Source organism: Zeugodacus cucurbitae, chromosome 4 (assembly GCF_028554725.1).
Source record: "Zeugodacus cucurbitae isolate PBARC_wt_2022May chromosome 4, idZeuCucr1.2, whole genome shotgun sequence".
NCBI lineage: Eukaryota > Metazoa > Arthropoda > Insecta > Diptera > Tephritidae > Zeugodacus > Zeugodacus cucurbitae.
The window spans coordinates 39098175-39118731 of record NC_071669.1 but is presented as its reverse complement, the minus strand read 5'-3'; the positions used below and the strand labels follow the sequence as shown (position 1 = coordinate 39118731).

Genomic DNA, 20557 nt, shown 5'->3' with positions numbered 1-20557 from the left:
GCAACATTTATTTTGTGATAGTGGCATATTCATTTGTTATTTTAAAATGTCGAACTTCAATATTATTGTAAGGTCTATTTGACAGAACATCTTAAGGAGCTATACCAGTGTAACCCATGAAAAATTAGGCGATTTTCGTGATTTTTTTTTTTTAAGAAAATACTCGATCAAATGTTTTGAAGTTCTTTGGACAAAATAAGTATATTTTCAGCTCTATTTAAATATTTTTTTTACAAAGATATTGAAAAATAACGGAGTTATGTGCTGTCTTCGGAGGTGCCAAAAAAAATCCCCAACTTCTGACATTATTGCGGCAGAATGGGTAGCTAAACAAAAAAATTCAAAAAAATAAATTGTTAAAATTGAAGGTATTTCCTATACAATGACCTACGATTCTTGAAAAATATAAAAATTAACAAAATGGCGTAGTTTAAAAAAAATCGTTTTTTAGATCAAAAAATGGTCGTTTTTTAATGCCAAATTGACAATTTTCAACCAATCAAAAAGATAGGTTATTGTATAGTAAATATATTCAATAATACTCAGTTTCAATTTAAAGTCGATGGGTCGATTTCTTGTTGAGTTATAATGTCAGCAATTTTGAAAAATGCCGCTTCGAGAAAAACGAGTTTAAAGTTTCAGTTTTTATGAACGCTGCTATTCAAATATTATTCAAGATACGACCTTGCCGATTTCACAGGATATTTCGTACACTGGTATAGTCCCTTAACTAATATCCAACCCGATAGAAGAAAATCGAATATTGTGTATTCCCGAATATAAATTTTCCGTTAGTACTTCAATTTAGCACAAAGTGAACTTGAAACGATTTATATCTTAACGTTTTAATCTATATACGCATTCATATATATAAATACATAAAACAGCCATAAAATAATAATGATAATATAATATAATAGTAAATGCATTAAACTAAAACTAACGAAACTCGAGTACCTCGAGACCTTGTACATTAAACATTGTATATGATTGCGTTTCAGAACAACGGAATACCATGCAAGGCAGTTATGATATCCAAAATGTTGCATAACATAAAAGGTAAAATTGCAAATGACATCCTCTGTAAATAGTAGAACTCGTAACAGTAGGTTATACAAAGCTAGAACAAGATTGTTTTGTGATTTTTTGTATAAACACGCCCTCTTAGATTCTTGAACTATACTTGCACACTATACCATGCACACTATCCTACTAATCCCTTATATTAGAATTTATTGAACTAGAATTTGGCAAAAATGCTAGGGTTGTGGTCACTATTGAAATCATATTTAAATACTATTTATAAATACCAAATAATACTAGTGTCTTTTCAATAACTACTATATACTGTTTTACTCAACTATATCCCAGATGCAATATATATTCTTATAAAACTTTAAGTTGCATATAAGGTACTTATATTCACTATTAAGAAATATAAATTAGGAAAGGCCCGTAAATCAACAGACAAGTAATTGACGAAAAATATTTCCGTCACAATCAAACACTCGCTTAAATCATTATTTTTAAATGGAAGCAAATATTTAAAAGTACATTTTTATTCGTGAAAGATTTTCTGCAACTTGTTTATGTTAAAATATTCAAATTATAGTAATTAATTATTTTTTAAATTAATTCATTTTTATAATCTTATATGTTGATTTTTTTTTTGCCCCAGCGGGTCTACCTGGATAACTACGTGTATTTAGACGATGACCTATTTATATATGAATGTAACTTTAAACTTTTCTCATGTTGTCACGCAATTATCCCTCTGTGACTAATGGACTTTCAGTACGTTCTTATTGTGTTTGTAGGTTAAATTATTGACCCCTAATCAATGCGTTTACGGTATGAAATTCGTATAGCCCTTACTATTGATTTAATGCTGGTACTAATAAATAGCCACACCAGTCATACAAACCTAAAAAGTTATAAAGAAATCAGAAACAAAACATTTTCCCATATATTATTAATTCATAATAAAACAAGATTATTGATATCGTTTTCTTCAGTATTAAAAAGTTTTACCGTAGATAGTTCATAGTAGTCAAAAAATCATTGGTCAAAACTTTAAATTTTTACCAAACCAATTTCAACTTTAAATTTTTCAACTAAATATTTTCAAATTTTCAAAAATATTAGAAATATCTGAACGAAGTTTCCAATAATTGTAGATAGTTCAAAGCCAATATTGTTAGCAGTATTAAAATATTAAAAAACGAGAGACAATTTATAAACCAACCAACTCATAAAATTAGTTCAGAATATTTATTTCAGAAAATTTAAATGTTAGAGGTCCAAAAATCGAAAACCATTTATTCGCTGATGAATCCATGAATCTATGGATTACCTTAAGGCTGTCGTTCCCGCGGGAAGACTGTAAAATCTTCACAAGTATTATTCCGAGTCAGTTTTATCCAATGAATTTCTGACAGCTATGGGCTATTTAAGGCACTTTCTTTAAATCAGAAGAAAATAATAGTAATGTTTATGGTTTATTATTAATGAATATAATATATAACCCAATAATATAATATATGGAAAAATATCAAAAAATGCCAGTTGGGGGTATACTGTATATTCATTGGGCTTCATATTTAATTTCTTTGAAATATATATGCGTTGGAATATCCACTCCACCATATGCATATTCTTTTACGTGTTTCTAATTTTTTTACATTGGTTTCCCCTTATATTTTGAACAAAAAATAGTGGTGGGAAGTCCTATTTCTTCATTCAATTAATTTGTCCGCATTATCTCGCATTTGATTTATTTTACTATAATATATGCACAGTAGAAGTGTTTTTAGAGTTTTTGCGAGAACATTTTTTTAATTTTATATTATTTGCTAATACTAAAAGGTCTAAGATATTTAAAAAGTATAAAAGTGTATTATAATTATATATCTGTTCCTACAAGTATATATGTATGTAAACTTGTGGCAAGAATCAAATACGTACAATATTTTTAATAAGCACAAAGGAAAAGTCATTTAATTTTCTACATCAAATGATTCAGGGTTTGTGTAATAATAAACTATTATATTACATCTAATATTTAAAACAATTGAATTACTTATTTAAATAAAAGTGTTTGAAACTAATTTATAATTTGTAAACTATATCGTTGTACATACACAGACACATTTAAATTTTATTATACTAATATATGCATAAGTATATGAATATAAATATTATGCAACTAACATAATAATAATGCTTATGATTTCATTATTGTCAAATATTAAACGTTTTTATTTCATTCGGATAAATTATCAAAATTGTTGATATTACGATTCTTTCTGAAAACTTAATAACACATTTCCAGTTTCAAAGATAGCTAATTAACACTCTCAAAATGCATATTTATTTTACTTATCTATCGATCTCAAATTACCTCCTTCATCTCAACTGATTCAATATATCCTAAATACCTTTTAATCCTAATAAATAAATATATATACTACATGCTATCTATATTTCAGTAAAAAACAAATTTAACTACCAATCGCCTACTCTTATTCAATAACGAATTACTCATCCTAATATTTACTAAAATAATAATCCACTTATAGTTTTAATTAAAACTCCCTTGGCACTAACTTCCATGAGAACTTGGAACTTCTCCAGGCATTATTGCGAAATAATTAAACCTTTTGGGTTTTCAGAGGTTTTTGAAAACTTCTGGTTACAGTTGTTGTCCGATGAGTACAAACGGATCACATTATTCGTCCACTCATTATTCCTTTTAAACAACACTCAACAAAATACACAGACCAAATATCTAGCCGATGGCTGGTAGAATGTGCTGAAATTTACTATGTTTCTTTTTATACTCTCGCAACAAATGTTGCTAAAGAGAGTATTATAGTTTTGTTCACATAACGGTTGTTTGTAACACCCAAAACTAAACGAGTTAAATATAGGGTTATATATACCAAAGTGATCAGGGTGAAGAGTGGAGTTCAAATCCGAATGTCTGTCTGTCCGTCCGTCCGTCCGTCTGTGCAAGCTGTAACTTGAGTAAAAATTAAGATATCTTGATGAAACTTGGCACACTTATTTCTTGGCACAATAGGAAGGTTGCTTTCGAAAATGAGCAAAATCGGACTACTGCCACGCCCACAAAATGGCGAAAACCGAAAACACATAAAGTGCCATAACTAAGCCATAAATAAAGCTATGGAAATAAAATTTGGTATGAAGGGTCGTACTATGAAGGGGCATATTTGGATGTAATTTTTTTGGGGAAGTGAGCGTGGCCCCGCCCACTACTAAGTTTTTTGTACATATCTCGCAAACCAATAGAGCTATATTAACCAAACTTTCTGCAGTCGTTTCTTTTAGCCACTTCCTAATACAGTCCAAAAATTAAAGAAATCGGATGATAACCACGCCCACCTCCCATACAAAAGTTAGGTTGAAAATTACCTAAAGTGGGTTAACTCACTAACGAAAAACGTCAGAATCACTAAATTTCGCATAAGAAATGGCAGATGGAAGCTGCACTCAGATTTTTTTACAAAATGGAAAATGGGCGTGGCGTCGCCTACTTATGGGTCAAAAACCATATCTCAGGAACTACTAGACCGATTTCAATGAAACTTGGTTTGTACTAGTTTCCTTACATCCCAATGATATGTTGTGAAAATAGGCCAAATCGCTTCACAACCACGCCTACTTCCTATATAGCAGAACTTTGAAGACCAGCTGTATAGTTTACTTTACAACATATAATGTAAACACTAGTGAAGATATCGGTGCAGAACTTTGCACAAATACTATGTTAATAGTGTGGTAGCCCCATTCTAAAAATCGCCGAAATCGGACCATAGATTTTTAAGGCCCCATATATCGAAAACGAGGACCTCGGTGCTTCTAACCTAATATTATGGTTTCCAACTTTCAATGGACTTTATGCACTATATATGACGAATATGTGGATCAAATTGTGTATTATTAATATAAATAAAGTTAAATAAATAAATTGCGAGAGTATAAAATGTTCGGTTACACCCAAACTTAGCCCTTCCTTACTTGTTTAATAAAAGCTTCATACACTAATTAATTGCTTTGAATTAAAAATTTTTGTTTTACGAATTTTAGTAAACTGTTTAATGTTATTAAAAATATGTACTAATAGTTAAATATCTCAAAAACTAGTTAGGAACTGAACTGTTTTATTTACATTATTTACATACGTTTTGCTAAAATGAATATAAACGTATTATAATTTTACTAAAACCTATTCTGCATTTGCTAACTTCGGTACGCCACAACTTCGAAAGTAGTGAATCGAAGAAACAACATCCGTATAACAAAAAGAGTTTGAAAAACACTGGGTTGAACCACTTTAATGACTTATAATATTATTGCGCATGGAGTTCCAATTATTTCGTTGTCTGCACTTGACATTTTTTTACAAATTTAGCGAGTGGCGAATCGAAGTCATATTATATTTATTAAATGCATCCTTATAAATATATTAACGAATTTAATATTTATAACTTATGAAGTAAGAGATAAATGAAAAATGAAAATAATTATATAATATTAGAAACGAAAATTGAAATTCTTAACTTGAAACGATACCAAAGCTAACTGAAGAGTACTAAAACTTATAAAATCTATCTTCTCCTAAAAGCAACATAACCGTGTGTATATACATATAAGTGCTTTAATAATTTAATATTTTAACTTTGGATATTTAAAATAGGTTTTTTTATATAAACGATAATTGTTACAACAATATACCAAAAAAAAAACAAAAACAAAAAACATTAACAAGTTATTCAGAAGAAATAGTTAATAATTGAAGCATCCAATAAACAGACACGCATGTTGAGGAAGCAAAAAAAAAACAAATAAATATTATTAAATTTCCATTTAGTGATGATACAATCATTTAAAACAATTAGCATTTGAATAAATGAACATCCTTCCCTTATTCACAAAAATAATCTTTGAACTTACTAAAAACAAATTTACATACATAACTACTACTAAATAAAATTATTAAAACGATGCTGAAAGTTATGAACCAGTTCGAGGTTTAAAGCTTCGATTGGATCAAGCATAAGAACACGCCAAAAATACTTTGTAAATAAGAATATGAATACATATTAGTAAATATATGAGTAAACATAATAAACGATGCCATTTCCAACGAAATATCCATTTTTTATTAAATACTAAGATACCGTTCGCACCAGATCAGAGGTGAATCATCTTTATTTATATTTTTACAAAAGTACAAAAAGTTTCCTAAGTCTAAATCTAACTTGAATGCTAGCATTTCACAAAGCACATACACATCTTCTAAATTACTAACTAACATAATACATATTATTCAACTACATACACTTGATTTCAAGCCGATAGCACTTGTCAGAGTCGGTCGCATTCCAGTGTGCCACCTCGGCGATGGGCCTGCTGGGCTTCAGGAATAGCGTCAGCTCTTCGTTAAGGCTCAGTGGTGAGAATTTACTCACCACAACCGCTTTAGTGGCACTGCGATATCGTTCCTCCAGAGGTGACTCGTCGTCGTCACCGAAACTTCGTCCTCGTTGATCGGGCCACTCATTTGTCACGACAACTTCTTTGACCGCATCATCAATTATGCGATAACTCGGCTGTTTGTAGGGACTGAAACCAAGTTTTTTACATATCTGCCGCACTTCTTTTACGTCTGGTGGACTCTCGCGTGGAAAGCATTTTGTGTGCCATACGCCATAGGTCTGTTCGATTACCTGTCCGTACTGCGGCAATTGCTTGTGTTTGCTAAGTAGGAAGAGAGAGAGAGACAGTAAAGTGTATGCATAAAAGGTATTCTTGGAACCACCTGCTTACATTTGCGGTGGCTTAGTAAAGCCGACCTTTTGCGTGATAATCTCTTGTGGAAATTCGAGACCCACACAATATTTCTCATCTTCGCCATTTGGACAGTCAGGCTCTTTGTCACAAACGAAGTCACGTGGTACACACTCTCTTGATGAACTAAAAAATTAATGATTTTAATTGTTATGATTCAAGTATATCCAAAAACCGTGAGTACAAAAGACAAATAATTGGAACATCACAAAAGTTGACACATTCTTCACTTACACGCCACATGGAAAATGATTGGAAGTGCAATTACAAATTGCTGGACTCTCATCACTTTTGTCCCAGCAGTTGCGTATGCCATCGCATATCTTCTTGGGATCCGTGGCTCTGCAAACATCAATTTGGCCAAATTGTCTAAAAATTATCTTCTAAATAGATTGTAACTTACTGCAGATATGTGTAACAGGAACAAAGCGTGGGTTCGTCGGTCATGTCATCACAGTCTGCTATGTGATCGCAAAATTTCGTCTTTGGTATGCACTTATATGTTGACCTGCACTTCAACTCCGATGGCTGACAAACTGAATATTTAAATGCAGGTTGATAACAATGATACAAAAATATATATAGGGAAATAATTTTGGTATTTTTATACACTCGCAACATATTACACAGAGTATAATAAGAGATTGGTATAAAGCATGGACAATTGACCGCTTGTTTATGGGTCAAAAACGATACTTCAGGAACTACTCGACCGATTTCAATGGAATTTGGATGGAATGGAAATTTTTTTATCTTGACATCCTGATATATGACGCCTGGAAAATGGTCGAAATCGATTTACAACCACGCCTACTTCCCATATACTACAATTTTAAATTTGCGCAAATACCAAATTTATAGTGTGACAATGACAGTCTAAAAATTTCCAAAATCGGACCATAGCTTTTCAAGGCCTCAGATAACGAATATGAGTAACTCAGTGCTTGTTACCAATTTTTTACCAAGAATATAGTTAAATTTCTCAGATAGAAGATGTTGTGGTTGTATGGGCCAAATCGGTAATGACCCTCTAGTCCCCATATATCATCTACGGATTTTAAAACTTCCGGTGGACTTCCCGTATATATCGGTTAATATGTGAAATATCTTAGCGAAATTGAGTGAACGTAAAATCTTTGATATAATGTAGCTTGTTTCGAAAAATAATTGAAATCGATCCAGGAGTAACCCCAGCTTCCATATACTACATTTAATGATTTCGTTATTCTAGTGGACTTTATGCGGAATATACGGAACGAATCGAGCGTTATCTTAATAACATTAAATAAATAAATTTCTAAAGTATATAAACTGTTCGATTACACACGAACACAGCTCTTCCAAACTTGTTAAAACTTGAATCAAATCCATTTCATGGAAGTACATTGTCGTCTGAACAATTAGAAAGCCCTCTTGTTAGCTATTTGTGTCGGAATCCCAGATTTTACTAAATAACTGACTGAAAAGCAATTACCTTAGATAAGGGATCCTATAGGTTATGCTTGATACAGTAGCCCTTTTAGAAACATTTTCATAGGCTTTATTCCCGGAAAATTTTTTCGTAGCACAAACCTTAGGAATTATGGGGAAAATGGATCCATGTTGTACAGGTCCACGTCTAGGCTATTACTTTTTGACATTTAATGCTCTACTCCATAGCAGGATTATGTATTGTTTTGAAGCGTCATAAGAGCGAATATATACTACAATACAACTGTTTAAATTTACTTCGAAGAAGCTCATAAAAATACAGTGAAGTACTTTAATTATAAAACACAAAACATGACCATACTCATTACAGAGGAGTTATACCAATATCAGTTGTGGTATATTCAATACGTTGTTATGGGAAATTGGTTACCTTTTAAATTGAGATGTAAAGTATATTAAATTCTTAAAAAAGCAAAGTAGTGGATACTATAACCAACCTTTTTTTCGTCCAATACACATTTCTTTCTCTTCATCAGCACCATCATGGCAGTCGTTCAACCCATTACAGACTTGCTCCTCTTCTAAACAATCACCGAGCGTGCAACGGAAAGTGCTGCAGACTGGTGGTTCATTAGAATACTCACATTTTGATTGATCTATAAATGAGATAAATAATATATCATGACATTTACAGTGATCGCATTTGGATCCCCAACCAACCAATTAATTGCTGCATAGCACTATAAGCCTTTTCTAGCGTTCGCAAAGCAAATGAATCCTTAAAACTGTAGCAATTCGTATTGTTGTAGTCGAATAAAGCCAATGGGAACCAGCCAGAATCCGATTGCCGGCAAGCCAAAATACCTTGATCGACAGGTTCTAGAGCTGTACGACTGACGTTTTTCTTGCCGAACTGTGTACACGTAGTGAAACGAGAGATCGTCGATCCCATCGAGTCCATACTTGTATCTAAATCTTCTCTTAGCATAATTTCTTCTGACAAGCTGGCAAAATCCTCATCACTCAATCCTAAGCCATCGATCAATTGCCGTGATGGTTTTCGTTCAACTAGACGGAAGCAAGATATGTCCGAGACCTTACAAAGAGCATCATTACGTTCCTCAATAGCGGACACTGCTTTGATACGACCACTCTGTTCGTCGTGTAATATAGCAATGCATTGATAGGGGTCGTCAGCCGCCTCTCTGACACTATTAACGACAATTTAACAATCTATAGGCACATAACATTAACTAATATTGCTTACAAGTCGGGTAGGAACGTGGGCAGTACGTGATGTGTAAAACGCACAGGTTTTTCCAAATGATACAGTAGCACATCGCTTTTAGGCACCTGTTCAAAACAGTCCACCCGTTGTATCTGTTCGTGTGCGCTTTTGTGGCGTAGGCTCTTAGTTTTGCTACCACCCAACAGAACTGCAATATAATTGACGTTGAATCTACAAAGGATCGGTAATTATGTTATAAGGAAAGTATTTGACAATGGAAAAACCTAATCACCTAACACCATAATGGCAAGACTCGTGCACCAGCACCCAATATTTATCAACCAATGCACCGACGCACCACAGCCGTCCATCTACGTACACATCAACCACCCACGGCCAGTGTAACTCCTCTACAGCCTCGTGCAATTTATTATCTATCAAAAGGGACATATTTTTACGGTTCTCGATTACACCGTCCAACTTATTAAGCACTTCATCTTTCTTCTTCACCATAATCAACGTGGATGGCGGCGGTGTGACGAAGACATTCGGCTTTCCATGTGTTTCTAAATCTGGCTGCAGTGCAGATGATGGTAAACCCGACGGCGCTACTGCCTCTCCCGCACTTACAGTCTTGATAGGCTCTACCTTATACGATTTAGCCTCACATTCCACGAAGAGGCCTAAACACTCATCCTTCACACGTTCTATGAACTGAGTACGCGCCTTAAATGCATGATCGTTTACACGAAAATGTCGTTCCGCGTGGGAGAAATGGTGATTGTCCTCTGCTATACCGGAAAAGTGTGTGCGCAAATGCGTATTCTTCTTTTGTATATCCGGATGTATGGGTACTATAGAATCTTGTGTCATGAATTTAGTTGTATTGTAGAATTTCAGACTCTTGAAGCCAAGCTGGGCGCATACATTAACTGCCGTCGTGACAATTTCTTCAGAGAAGGGAATCTCATGAGAGCACACTACTTGCCATTTTCCGTGACTGTTACGAGAAAATATGCCGGCATTGTTCAAAACTGGTCGTCTATCGGCGTCCAAAATGATTTTCTTGCCATTCGTTAGAGCGACTATGCATTAATGTTAAGCTTTAGTTGGAAAAATATTATAAACTTTAAATGTTAAAACTAATTACTCACAACAATCCTTCTCATCTTCTTTAAACACACAGTCGATAATATCATCACAACGTTTTTGTAGCGACACACAAGTTTTCGAAAGTGGGCACAAAAATTCACCATCATTGCAGTCACCTAAATTTAATAAACATCCAACTATAATAAATGAAACTTGCGAAATATATGGTGTGAATGTGTACCTACCACAATTCTCTTCGTCGGTCAAGTCCTCACAATCAACTTTTCCATCACAAATTAGTATATTGAGCGATCCTTTCAAATAGTCCCGACAAGTACATGATTCCTCATCCGTACCATCTTCGCAGTCTAAAACTCGATCGCAACGATTTGCCAACTCTACAATTTGAGGTATTCTAAAAGTTAAGCGATGAAAATTTTATTTGTAAACATCTTAAACGACTAAGATAGTTGGTTAGATGACCTGATAGTGTAATCCTAATTGGATATATTCGACTCAAACTAAGAATTGTTTTTCTTTTTTTTTAATTTATATATATTCTATATAGCAGTACTAAAAGACATAGGTCTTTAGGATAAGTTCGAGTTAGACACACTTTTAATGCTTTTGAAAGAGTTAAGAAGAATAAAATACTAGAAATTTCCTACAAAAATATGGAAACATCCTTCCAAGGTGTTACAACCTCAGTTTTGAAAAAGCTGGATAAAGGATAAAGGAGGAAATCTTTAGATGATTTTTAGTCTCACCGCAAAGTGTAACCTTACATGTCGTATTATTTTATTTCACACTGGTAGTTGAAAGCAAGGCTTATACTACAAAAGTCCTAAAATTTTAGTAAGAAACTACTCTGATAATTATTACATTTTTAGTTTACTTTTTTCTTACAAACCTTTGACATACGAATTTCCCAGGTATAGTGGAATTATTAAACTTCTTTGGTTTCCTCGTGGTTGAATCATTATTAGTCGTTTCTGTGGTCGAATCGGTAGTAATTTTTTCCGATGTCTGGGTTATATCCGGCGTGACAGTAGTAGCGTCAGTTGTCGGTGTTGTAACCAAATTTTCTACATCAAACGGCGTTAACGAATCAGTTGTGATTGCGGTGGATGTCGAAGTTTCAGTTGTAACTTCCGTTGTACTCATTTCTGTGGTTTCAATTCTCACAGTCGTGCTTATACCAGCAGTGCTAATTTCTGTGGTACTTACTGCCGTAGTAGTTTCCCTAGTGCTGGGATACGTTGTAGTTATGCCTGCCGTAATCCACTGTGAAGTTTCGCTTGCTACAGTTGTCGACGCATCGGTACTGGTTTCGATAGTTGTCGATTTCGTGATGCTTACTTCTGTGGTGCTGGGTTCTTCGATGGTAGTCGGACCAACTGTAGTAGATTCCGTTCTATTTATTTCAGTCGTACTAGACACAGTGGAACTGGTTTCACTCTTTTTAGTATCTTCCGTAACACTAGTTAGAATTTCTGTTGTGGATACCGGTGTAGTAGTATCTTCTTCCTCCTCTGCTTCCACACGGGCTTGGCGTTCTGTGTCCGCTGCTTTACAGTATGGTAGCGTCACCACATTTTCGGGATAATAATCACTTTCTGTTGTTGCTGTTTCATTTATGCTACTGCCGACCATGTCTGGAATGAAATTGTAAGTGCAACCCACCTCATCTTCACCGCCTAAGCAGTGCACAACGCGATCACAACGTTGTTTTTTAGGTATGCAGCGTTTCCCACCCCACACGCAAATGTAGCCCGGACATGTTAAACGCGGCTGAAGTTTCGCTAGAAATTGTGTACCCATTTCGATCCAATCCAAGTATAGCGCCACCCGTGTGTACGCACCGAATTCGCCTGGGCGCGCGCAACCATTGCCATGGCTGACCACTCCAGCTACGTACCACTCCTCCGTATTGTTAGCACTTCGGCAGAACAAAGGTCCGCCGGAATCACCTTGACAAGCATCACGTCCACCACCAGCATCACCAGCACAAACGTCTTCAGACCTTCTGTCATCTAGCTCTGTACATTGCTTCCGTATTGGTACGACAACCTCGCGTAATTGATCACCTGGAACACAAAAATTCGTCGCTTCAATAAATTTACTCCCACTATTTCACTTTTTGCTTACTTCCAGGTCCTTTTTCACGTACGGCACCCCAACCAACCACCGTACATAACGTGTTCTCTTCGGGTCCCCAAATCCAATCTTCACCAATTGTAGTTCGGCCCATATCGGGTAAGCAAATCGGTTTGACCCAACGATTAAATTTCAGTGGTTCACTCATACGTAAAAGTGAAAGATCATTACGCATGCTACGCCGCTCATATGCCTGATGCACAGTTATATGCGATACAACACGTATTTGAGTAGAGCTCGAAAAACTCGTCCGACGTAGCAATCCAGCATGAATCTCATAATAGTATTTATGGTAGTTAATAACACAGTGTGCAGCACTAAGAATCTAGAAATGAAGATTATGCTATTAATGTAACAATAGTCCAAAAAATATTATCCAATAAAAGCTTTGAGGAGCTATTGATACTATAGAGTTTCAAGGAAATATTCGATGTCTATTGAATGCGAAATCCATTTATGGTGTATGGTAATATGAATTGGAATTGTCTGACCTTTCCATATGCATTTTTTATTTTAGTATAGATATAAACTTTCACATGGAGATCGCCCAAGAACTTTTCGAAATCGATCTATTATAATCTCGAATCTTCGAATATAAAATATTTGGGTCTAATATTATAAATCGAAAATTCGTTCACTTCTAACAATTAATTACGACGTGGATACATCTGTCGATGCCTTGAAATTTCGCCTGAAACAAAAAAAATGGGTGCGCAATGATTTTAAAGTCTTGACATTACTTTATGGATGCCCAATCGAAATATTTAAAGGGAAAAGACAAGCACTAAATAATATGTGTTTTCTTGATCAGGAAAATATGGGAGATATCTCGTATACTTATCTATGAGTTTTGAATCTAGACTTTTTAGTTACCCAATTTTCGGAATATATGGTTCCACCACAATGAAATTTGCCGTCTCTATATATGGCAACGACGAAAGGCCATTGCATTGGAGCACTATAGCTGCCGCCAACAATGCGTCCATTGAATACGTCACGCTGCTGTTGAATTTTCATTGTTTGCGATACCGTCAAAGCTCTTGATCGTTTGCGACGAAAAGTTGTTAAAATTTTCTTCTTCACTAAACCACACTTTGTTGTAGAGCAATTAACATAAGCAGCTTGGTCCACGAGATTGTCTTGAGCGTCGCGTTGCTGACACGACTGAGGAAAGTGTGCCTGTCCAACTAGAGTTGGTTCAATAAAAGGACCGGATAATGTTATCTCACGGAAAGTCACATTCGCTGTAGCGCTGTGTTCGGATTCACTAGCACAAGCTTCATTTGCCCACTTCTGAGCGTTGTTACACACGGGATACCATTCACCACGATAATTGTGAAATAGGAAACCGCTCGAACTGGACACAGCATGAGACTGTTAGAAAATATCAAATAAACTATTGGTTAAATCAATCTATGAAGTAAAGTATTTGTTTACCATGTGATCCATCACATCTTTAACAATGATATTGCATTCAAGTTCGTCTCGTCCATTCAAACAATTCATGATGCCGTCACACTTTTCGGTTGCACTGTAACACATCGACACCGTCGACCGATTGAATGCGGCATACTCCTCAGGACTGGCGTAACAGGAATATATTAAATCGGAGCATCCAAAACAGCCAAGTTCGTCTTCACCCATCGGACAGTCGGCGTATCCATCACAAATACGTTTGCTAGCCAAACGATCTACGCAACGACAAGCTGCCTCGTCACTGCCGTCAGAACAGTCCACAAAACCGTCACACCAAGCACTTTTTTGTATACACTCTTTTCCGCCATAACAACCTGTCTGTCCTGGCAAAGGACACTGGAAATGATCCACATGACCCAAGTGATCCGGAATATTGGTGTATGATGCGTAAATAATGTCACTCGAGAGATTTTGTGCACTCGTACGCATCTTAAAATTGCCGTTGGGGAAACCCATTGTGTTAATACTACTACCAAGCCCACTACCACTGGCGCCGCTGGGACTATTATTGGCATTGTTTTGCATATAAGTACAGAAGAACTGTTGCTGTTGTTTGCGAGGTGCAGCATTCTTCGTGAACAGATTCCCCATGTTATTTTGGCTACAACAAATTAATATCTAAAATAGGAAATGCGTGCAATGGTCTATAGTGGGCTCAGAACTACTTACCCGCCTGTACCCGTACCACCGGTCTGGCCAAAGAAATTTCCCGTTGGACCGACGTTCTGAGGCACAAAGAAAACACCATTTGGGGTGTTGAAACTCATGGGACCGCTGGTATAGCTACTTGGCATGCCTTGGAAATTTGACGACCACATAGGGTGCTGATTACTTATGCGAAAATTAGCAGGAGTTATGTAGAAGCATATCGGTATGGTGGGCATGCCGAAATTGGGATTGTAAAGAAACTGTGCGGTTGCCTTCATCGTTTCACCAGTAACTGGAAAGCCCCCTGGACCACGGCTTGTAAATTGCGAACTTGGTGCCGGCGTAAAGGTGTCAGTCATCGTATGTGTGCCCTTGTTTTGCAAACGTCTTGCCACTTGATCACACAATGACAGGAATTGCGCGTCTGAAAATATTTGTTGTTCTAGATTATTGATCCTCATACATATGTATATAGATTCATAAAACATACATACCCTGGAATGCATTTGTATTTGCTGAATTCAGTTTTGCACCAAATTTCATCATTGACTCAATATCTCCTGGTCCGAATGTATCAATCAACTCATCACGCTGATGTTGTATCATTGAGCCCTTACGGAATAGTTCTTCCCAAACTTTAGGATCATACGGAGTACTGGTGGACGGGGTATCGTTCTTAATGTTTGGCCAAATAACATCCTGTTTTATAGGTTTAAAACCGTGTTGTATCTCAGAGCTGTCGAGCATATTCTCTATACTGGAGGGATAATCCAGTGGATGTGAGCGGTCTTTACTACTTGTACGTGCTTTTTCTTGTTCCAGTTTGGGTTTTAGAGTTGTGACACAGTCCCCGCCATACGTTATTGTAACATCTGTGGTATTGGTAAGTATCACCGTTTGATTCATTACCAAGTAGGGCGTTGAGTGTCCACGTGGAACCGCCGTGCTTGAAGCAGTATGTTTGTATTGTTCATAAGATTTGTTTTCTTCTTCTATTAGCGAGTCATATTTCAATTTTCGCAACTTATCTTCTTCTTTTTCAACAGCTTCCGTTACCTCTTCCAATTCTTCAAAGATATCACGAGTAGACGTCAATGTGGTCCTAGTTGTAGACGTTATTACAACATTGTCATCGTTACCATCAATAATCCAACTGAACCTATCGGGTTTGTCTTCTATATGCATTATGGATTTTGTTGTTGGTCTCAGAGTTGTTTCACCGTTTTGGTTTTCATCTAAAATCCATGTTACTCTTTCTGTGCTCCTAGAAGTTAATTCCTTAAATAAACTTGAATGTGTCGTATTCGTAAACTTGTCTCCGTTTTCTTCCTCTTCTTCGTGATGTCCATCTATTATCCAACTAATCTTCTCAGGTTTATCCTCCACTATAACCTTTGTCGTGGGAGTAGTAACAGAACTATGTTCAGCAAATTTTGTGGTTGCATTTGTTTCAAACGGTTTCGCAGTAGTTTCGGGGATTACTGGCTTATCCATGGTCATTGTGTCATTATCACTTTCATAACCATCCACAATCCAGCTTATTTTGTGTGATTCATTTTCTACTGTGGGTTTTGTCAATATACTTGGTGTTGTTTCAATTGTACTTTCCTTGGTAGTTTCTTTACCTTGAAAATTATCCTCTTGTCCATCGATTATCCAACTAAAATGAATTTGCTCCCCGTCGTCCTTTGCACTAGTATTTCTATTTGCTATGTCGTCCTCTTCAGTCACTGTAGTCAAGGTGGACTCCGTCTTAGAAGTTATTTCTTCCTTGCTGTTATCGTCCTTTTGAATATCGTCCACGACTTCATTGGACTCTTTGGAATCCGAGCTTCGTATACGTGTTTCTTCGTTGTCGTTAAATATCTCCTTCATTTTGTCCATTTTCTCGCTGATTTCTTTAGCTAAATTGTACAGTTTTACAAATGCAACCATGCACGTGCTACTGTTTTCTGACTCTTTCTTACAACGAAAGTATTCTTTCTCTAATTTACCCAACTCCAAACGGGTTCGCTTGTCCCGCACTTTTGTATATAGACTATCGAAGTTTGGACCACTCTCTAAAAATAAAGGATCCAGATTGTCGGGCAGAGCTCTGCTATGTCGATGATCGGAAACTATAGAACGCAAGTGTTGGACGTCTAAATTTCGATCATCGTTGTCGGATGTCGAACCATCAGCGGTATTAATCCTTTCATCTCGAGGTAACTGAACGAAGGGCGGATTATTTTGCGTACTTTGATGTTGGAAACTCAACGTGTCAAAAAGATGATGCTTGCCTATGAACAATCGTGTAAATTTATGTACATATATGTACATGAAATATTAAGATAGATACGTGAATTCATAAAACTTACCGCTTCTATCAAGCGTTATTGCGTGATAGACCAGTATTATAAAAAGGACCACCAATGTTATGCCAGATACAGCTAGTATTCGAATAAGAGCAGTTTTAAGACATTTTCTTTGAGACCTTGGGCCGAACATATCAATATCTAAGGTAAAAAAATACTCGATTATGATAAAAGCATAAAAAATTGTTTTCGTATGGCAAATCTTAATCTATATGTAGAAAAATAAGAACTAACATATGACATGGCTTTTATAGTATGACAGAAAACAGGTTAAATACTTTTGTACAGAAATAATTACAACACTAAACAAAAATAGATCAAGACCTTTTGGAAGATTAGCATAATCTATCAAGAGGTACCCCTAGCGAAGAAGTTTTATAATATTAAACATTCCTTTGGCAGGGATTTAACCTATGAATCACATTTTATACATAACTTGTGACCCGATGTATGAATGATCTTTTAACATTTTGTATTAAGAAGGACGGCATGCCAACCGGTTTTGTACGCTTGAGACTAACCATGTAAACGACCAATAAAGCCTCGGATATGGATCACCCTTTTTGATGAAAACACCTACAATTGAACAAAGGATCATGATCTATGGGTATGCACGTGGAATGTCCGTACCATTTATAGGGAAGGTACCTCTGACCAGTTGGAGTATGTCCTGAAGAAATATAAGGCCAACATCACCCCCTAGAGGAAGTGCGATGGACGGAACATGGTTGTAGCAAAAGACAATGCCATGCAAAAGAGCACATATTTGGAGTTGGTTTAGTGGTGCCTCATAAACTTCGCAAACTAGTCTACGGATTCACATCTGTAAACGAACGAATCGCCATCACATTTGTGTCCATGCCCAGCGAACGAGAGTTTGGGATGCCTACAAAATTTATGTACGCTGCCAGCCATTCGATACCAAACGAGGTTTCAGACAAGGTAACAGGCGTTAACCGTACTGACACACTATCTTTTTCGAGAGACACCAGTGTGCAGCTTTCTCGAGCTTAGAAAAACAAGACGATTGGTCTTATAGTGAACGAAGACAAGTCGAAATACTTGCTGTCATTAAGATCTCATCGAATGATATGCCACGCAAGAAATACCTCCTGACATGAAGCAAAGGTTTTCAACTAGTTTTCACTAGGACAGTTACAACTTCGAGATAGTGAAAGTATAAATACCTACAACGACGCCAACCACAATATCAATCGGAAAAGCACTCTTGCCAACATAGTCTCAATAGGCAACTGATAAGCAGAGTCCTCCCCCTCCAGAACCAAACTAACGCTCTATTAGTCACTCATCACTGCTTTATGGTTCGGAAACATGGACGATGACAAACAGCGATGAGGACTTTTTAGTAAAGTTCTCCGAAGGATATGCTTCGGTAAAGAAGAGTATCGAGTTCGATAAAATATATGTACGCTCTTCGGCGATATAGACATAGTGAGAAATATTGAAATACAGCGTCTACGCTGCTTTGTTGTCCGAGTGTAATAAAATACTCCAGCTCAAAGGAAGGTCACAAATACACCATATGAGAAGTAGCCGCACTTAGTCCACTCTATTGTCGTCAAGTTAGTTGGACGTAATTTCGTAGACGCTGATGGGCAAACGAAATTCACTTTTGTCAGACAATTGAGCGTAGCGCTCGGGTTTCATTTTAATTACATTTACATCCGGTTTCAAAAATTGTTTGAACAGTTTTCAGAATTAAACACAGCACTACACATGGAGAAATTATGAATTAGGGTATGTATACTTCATACTAGTATTTTACACCTACCATCGGCAAAGAGTTTTATTTTTGCCATTTTTGTAGCGCTATGGTATAACGGTATCCATCAATTGGGGGATTTTGTGTCATAAAATGTAATAACAATCACACAACTGTCCATATAATCGTGTATCATGAATTGTTTTCGCGCACTTTTCAAATTTATTATTTAATTTCTTTGTTTTTTCATTCTTCATTTGCACATTTCACGACACCTTTATTCAATTTAATGGCATATTGAATTTATAATTGTTAAAGTTGTACAATATTTGTAAAAACACAAGGGCTTCATATTACTATACCGTCACAAGGATCGTATAGCACTTTCTTAATCAACACTTTTATTCACAGCACACGCTCCATAATCCAATGTATGTATGTATCCTTTTAAGTATGTAATCCAATGCAATGTAATCCCAAACCGCATAAGCTCCAGCAATTATAATTCGAATGTCGCGATTTTACCGATCGAGCAAATGCAACGAACAACCGATCACTTCCGTTTGAAGAACGCGCCGAGACTGTGGCCGACACTGGCTTGCGCTTTTGCTTTTCAAGCATTGCAGAAAGTGGAACGCTGCTACAATCCACGGGGAAACGACCCAATTTGACCGATTTGATTTTGCTACACCACCAATTTTTGCTGGTAATTAATGAAATGCAAAAAATGCATTTTGCCTGCTTACTTACTTTTGAACGCGTTTTTGCTGAGCTAAACGATAACAAAATAACAATATTCTTACATTGTAGCGTTGTTCCAGTACCGTTGTTATGCATTTGCCCAAGCGAAATACCTGCGTCAACAGTAATAAATAACATAAATCAGGAAACACTTATGTACATGCGTTTGCGCTTTTCATTACGGAAAATTTTGATTTCGTAGGCTAAGGGCACGAAGTGCGTGACAAAGTTATGCCTCCACCCACCGTAGCAAAGTTTCGGGGTTACTTGGGTGCAATGCTCCAGTGCATTGTCAACACTTTAATAGCGCTGCAAGTTAGTTAGTCCAGAATTACCGTTAAAATTTTGATTCACACACACCTAGTTATCTGGAATTTTATCCATAAACATGTATATGGGCTTAAATTGCAAAATAAATGTTTATATGGTTTTTGATTTGAAGGTCAAAAACAGCCGAGCTAGAAGGCACTCCCAAAAAATTTCAAATAAAGAATATAAATATGTATATGTATTTAAATAAGCTGGATAAATACAAAATATTCAAATAATTTGTATTAGTTTTCAATATACATAAATATTGAATGTTAAAAATATAAAAAAAACCTAGTACAGTAAAACCTGTAAAGTTGGACACTAGCTCAAATTGGACAAAATATTCTGTACTAACATAATAAAGTACAAACAATCATTTCTTCATAACACGGACACTCGTGTAATTTGGTACAAAAAGTGCTGAACCGCAGGTGTCCAGCTTAGTCATGTTTTACTGTATTTGTATATATTAGGTACTACCTTACAACATACGTAAAGTGGACAAAACTATTATACTCTGTG

The 20557-nt window shown here is 36.0% G+C and overlaps 1 protein-coding gene across 1 annotated transcript; it reads right to left on the bottom strand.

Moving 5' to 3' along the window:
- Positions 1-6200: 6200 nt before the first annotated feature.
- Positions 6201-19583, bottom strand: LOC105214466 (serine protease nudel). Its single transcript, XM_011187908.3, has 18 exons — positions 19052-19583; positions 17263-17400; positions 15400-17184; positions 14927-15329; positions 14219-14858; positions 13655-14155; positions 12773-13106; positions 11535-12711; positions 10870-11039; positions 10687-10800; positions 9825-10617; positions 9572-9763; positions 9025-9515; positions 8802-8960; positions 7277-7409; positions 7108-7215; positions 6853-6999; positions 6201-6783 (listed from the first exon to the last, which is right to left on the bottom strand). The coding sequence occupies exons 1-18, from the start codon at positions 19077-19079 to the stop codon at positions 6357-6359; spliced, it is 7740 nt and encodes a 2579-aa protein (XP_011186210.3). The 5' UTR covers positions 19080-19583; the 3' UTR covers positions 6201-6356.
- Positions 19584-20557: the final 974 nt, after the last annotated feature.

Coding starts and splice junctions, on each gene's coding strand:
- LOC105214466 (XM_011187908.3), bottom strand. CDS start 19,079: ATGGCAAAAATAAAACTCTTTGCCGATG. Junction 17,401..19,051: donor AATAAAACTCTTTGCCGATG/GTAGGTGTAAAA, acceptor TTTTTACCTTAG/ATATTGATATGTTCGGCCCA. Junction 9,764..9,824: donor TCTTGCCATTATGGTGTTAG/GTGATTAGGTTT, acceptor GATCCTTTGTAG/ATTCAACGTCAATTATATTG.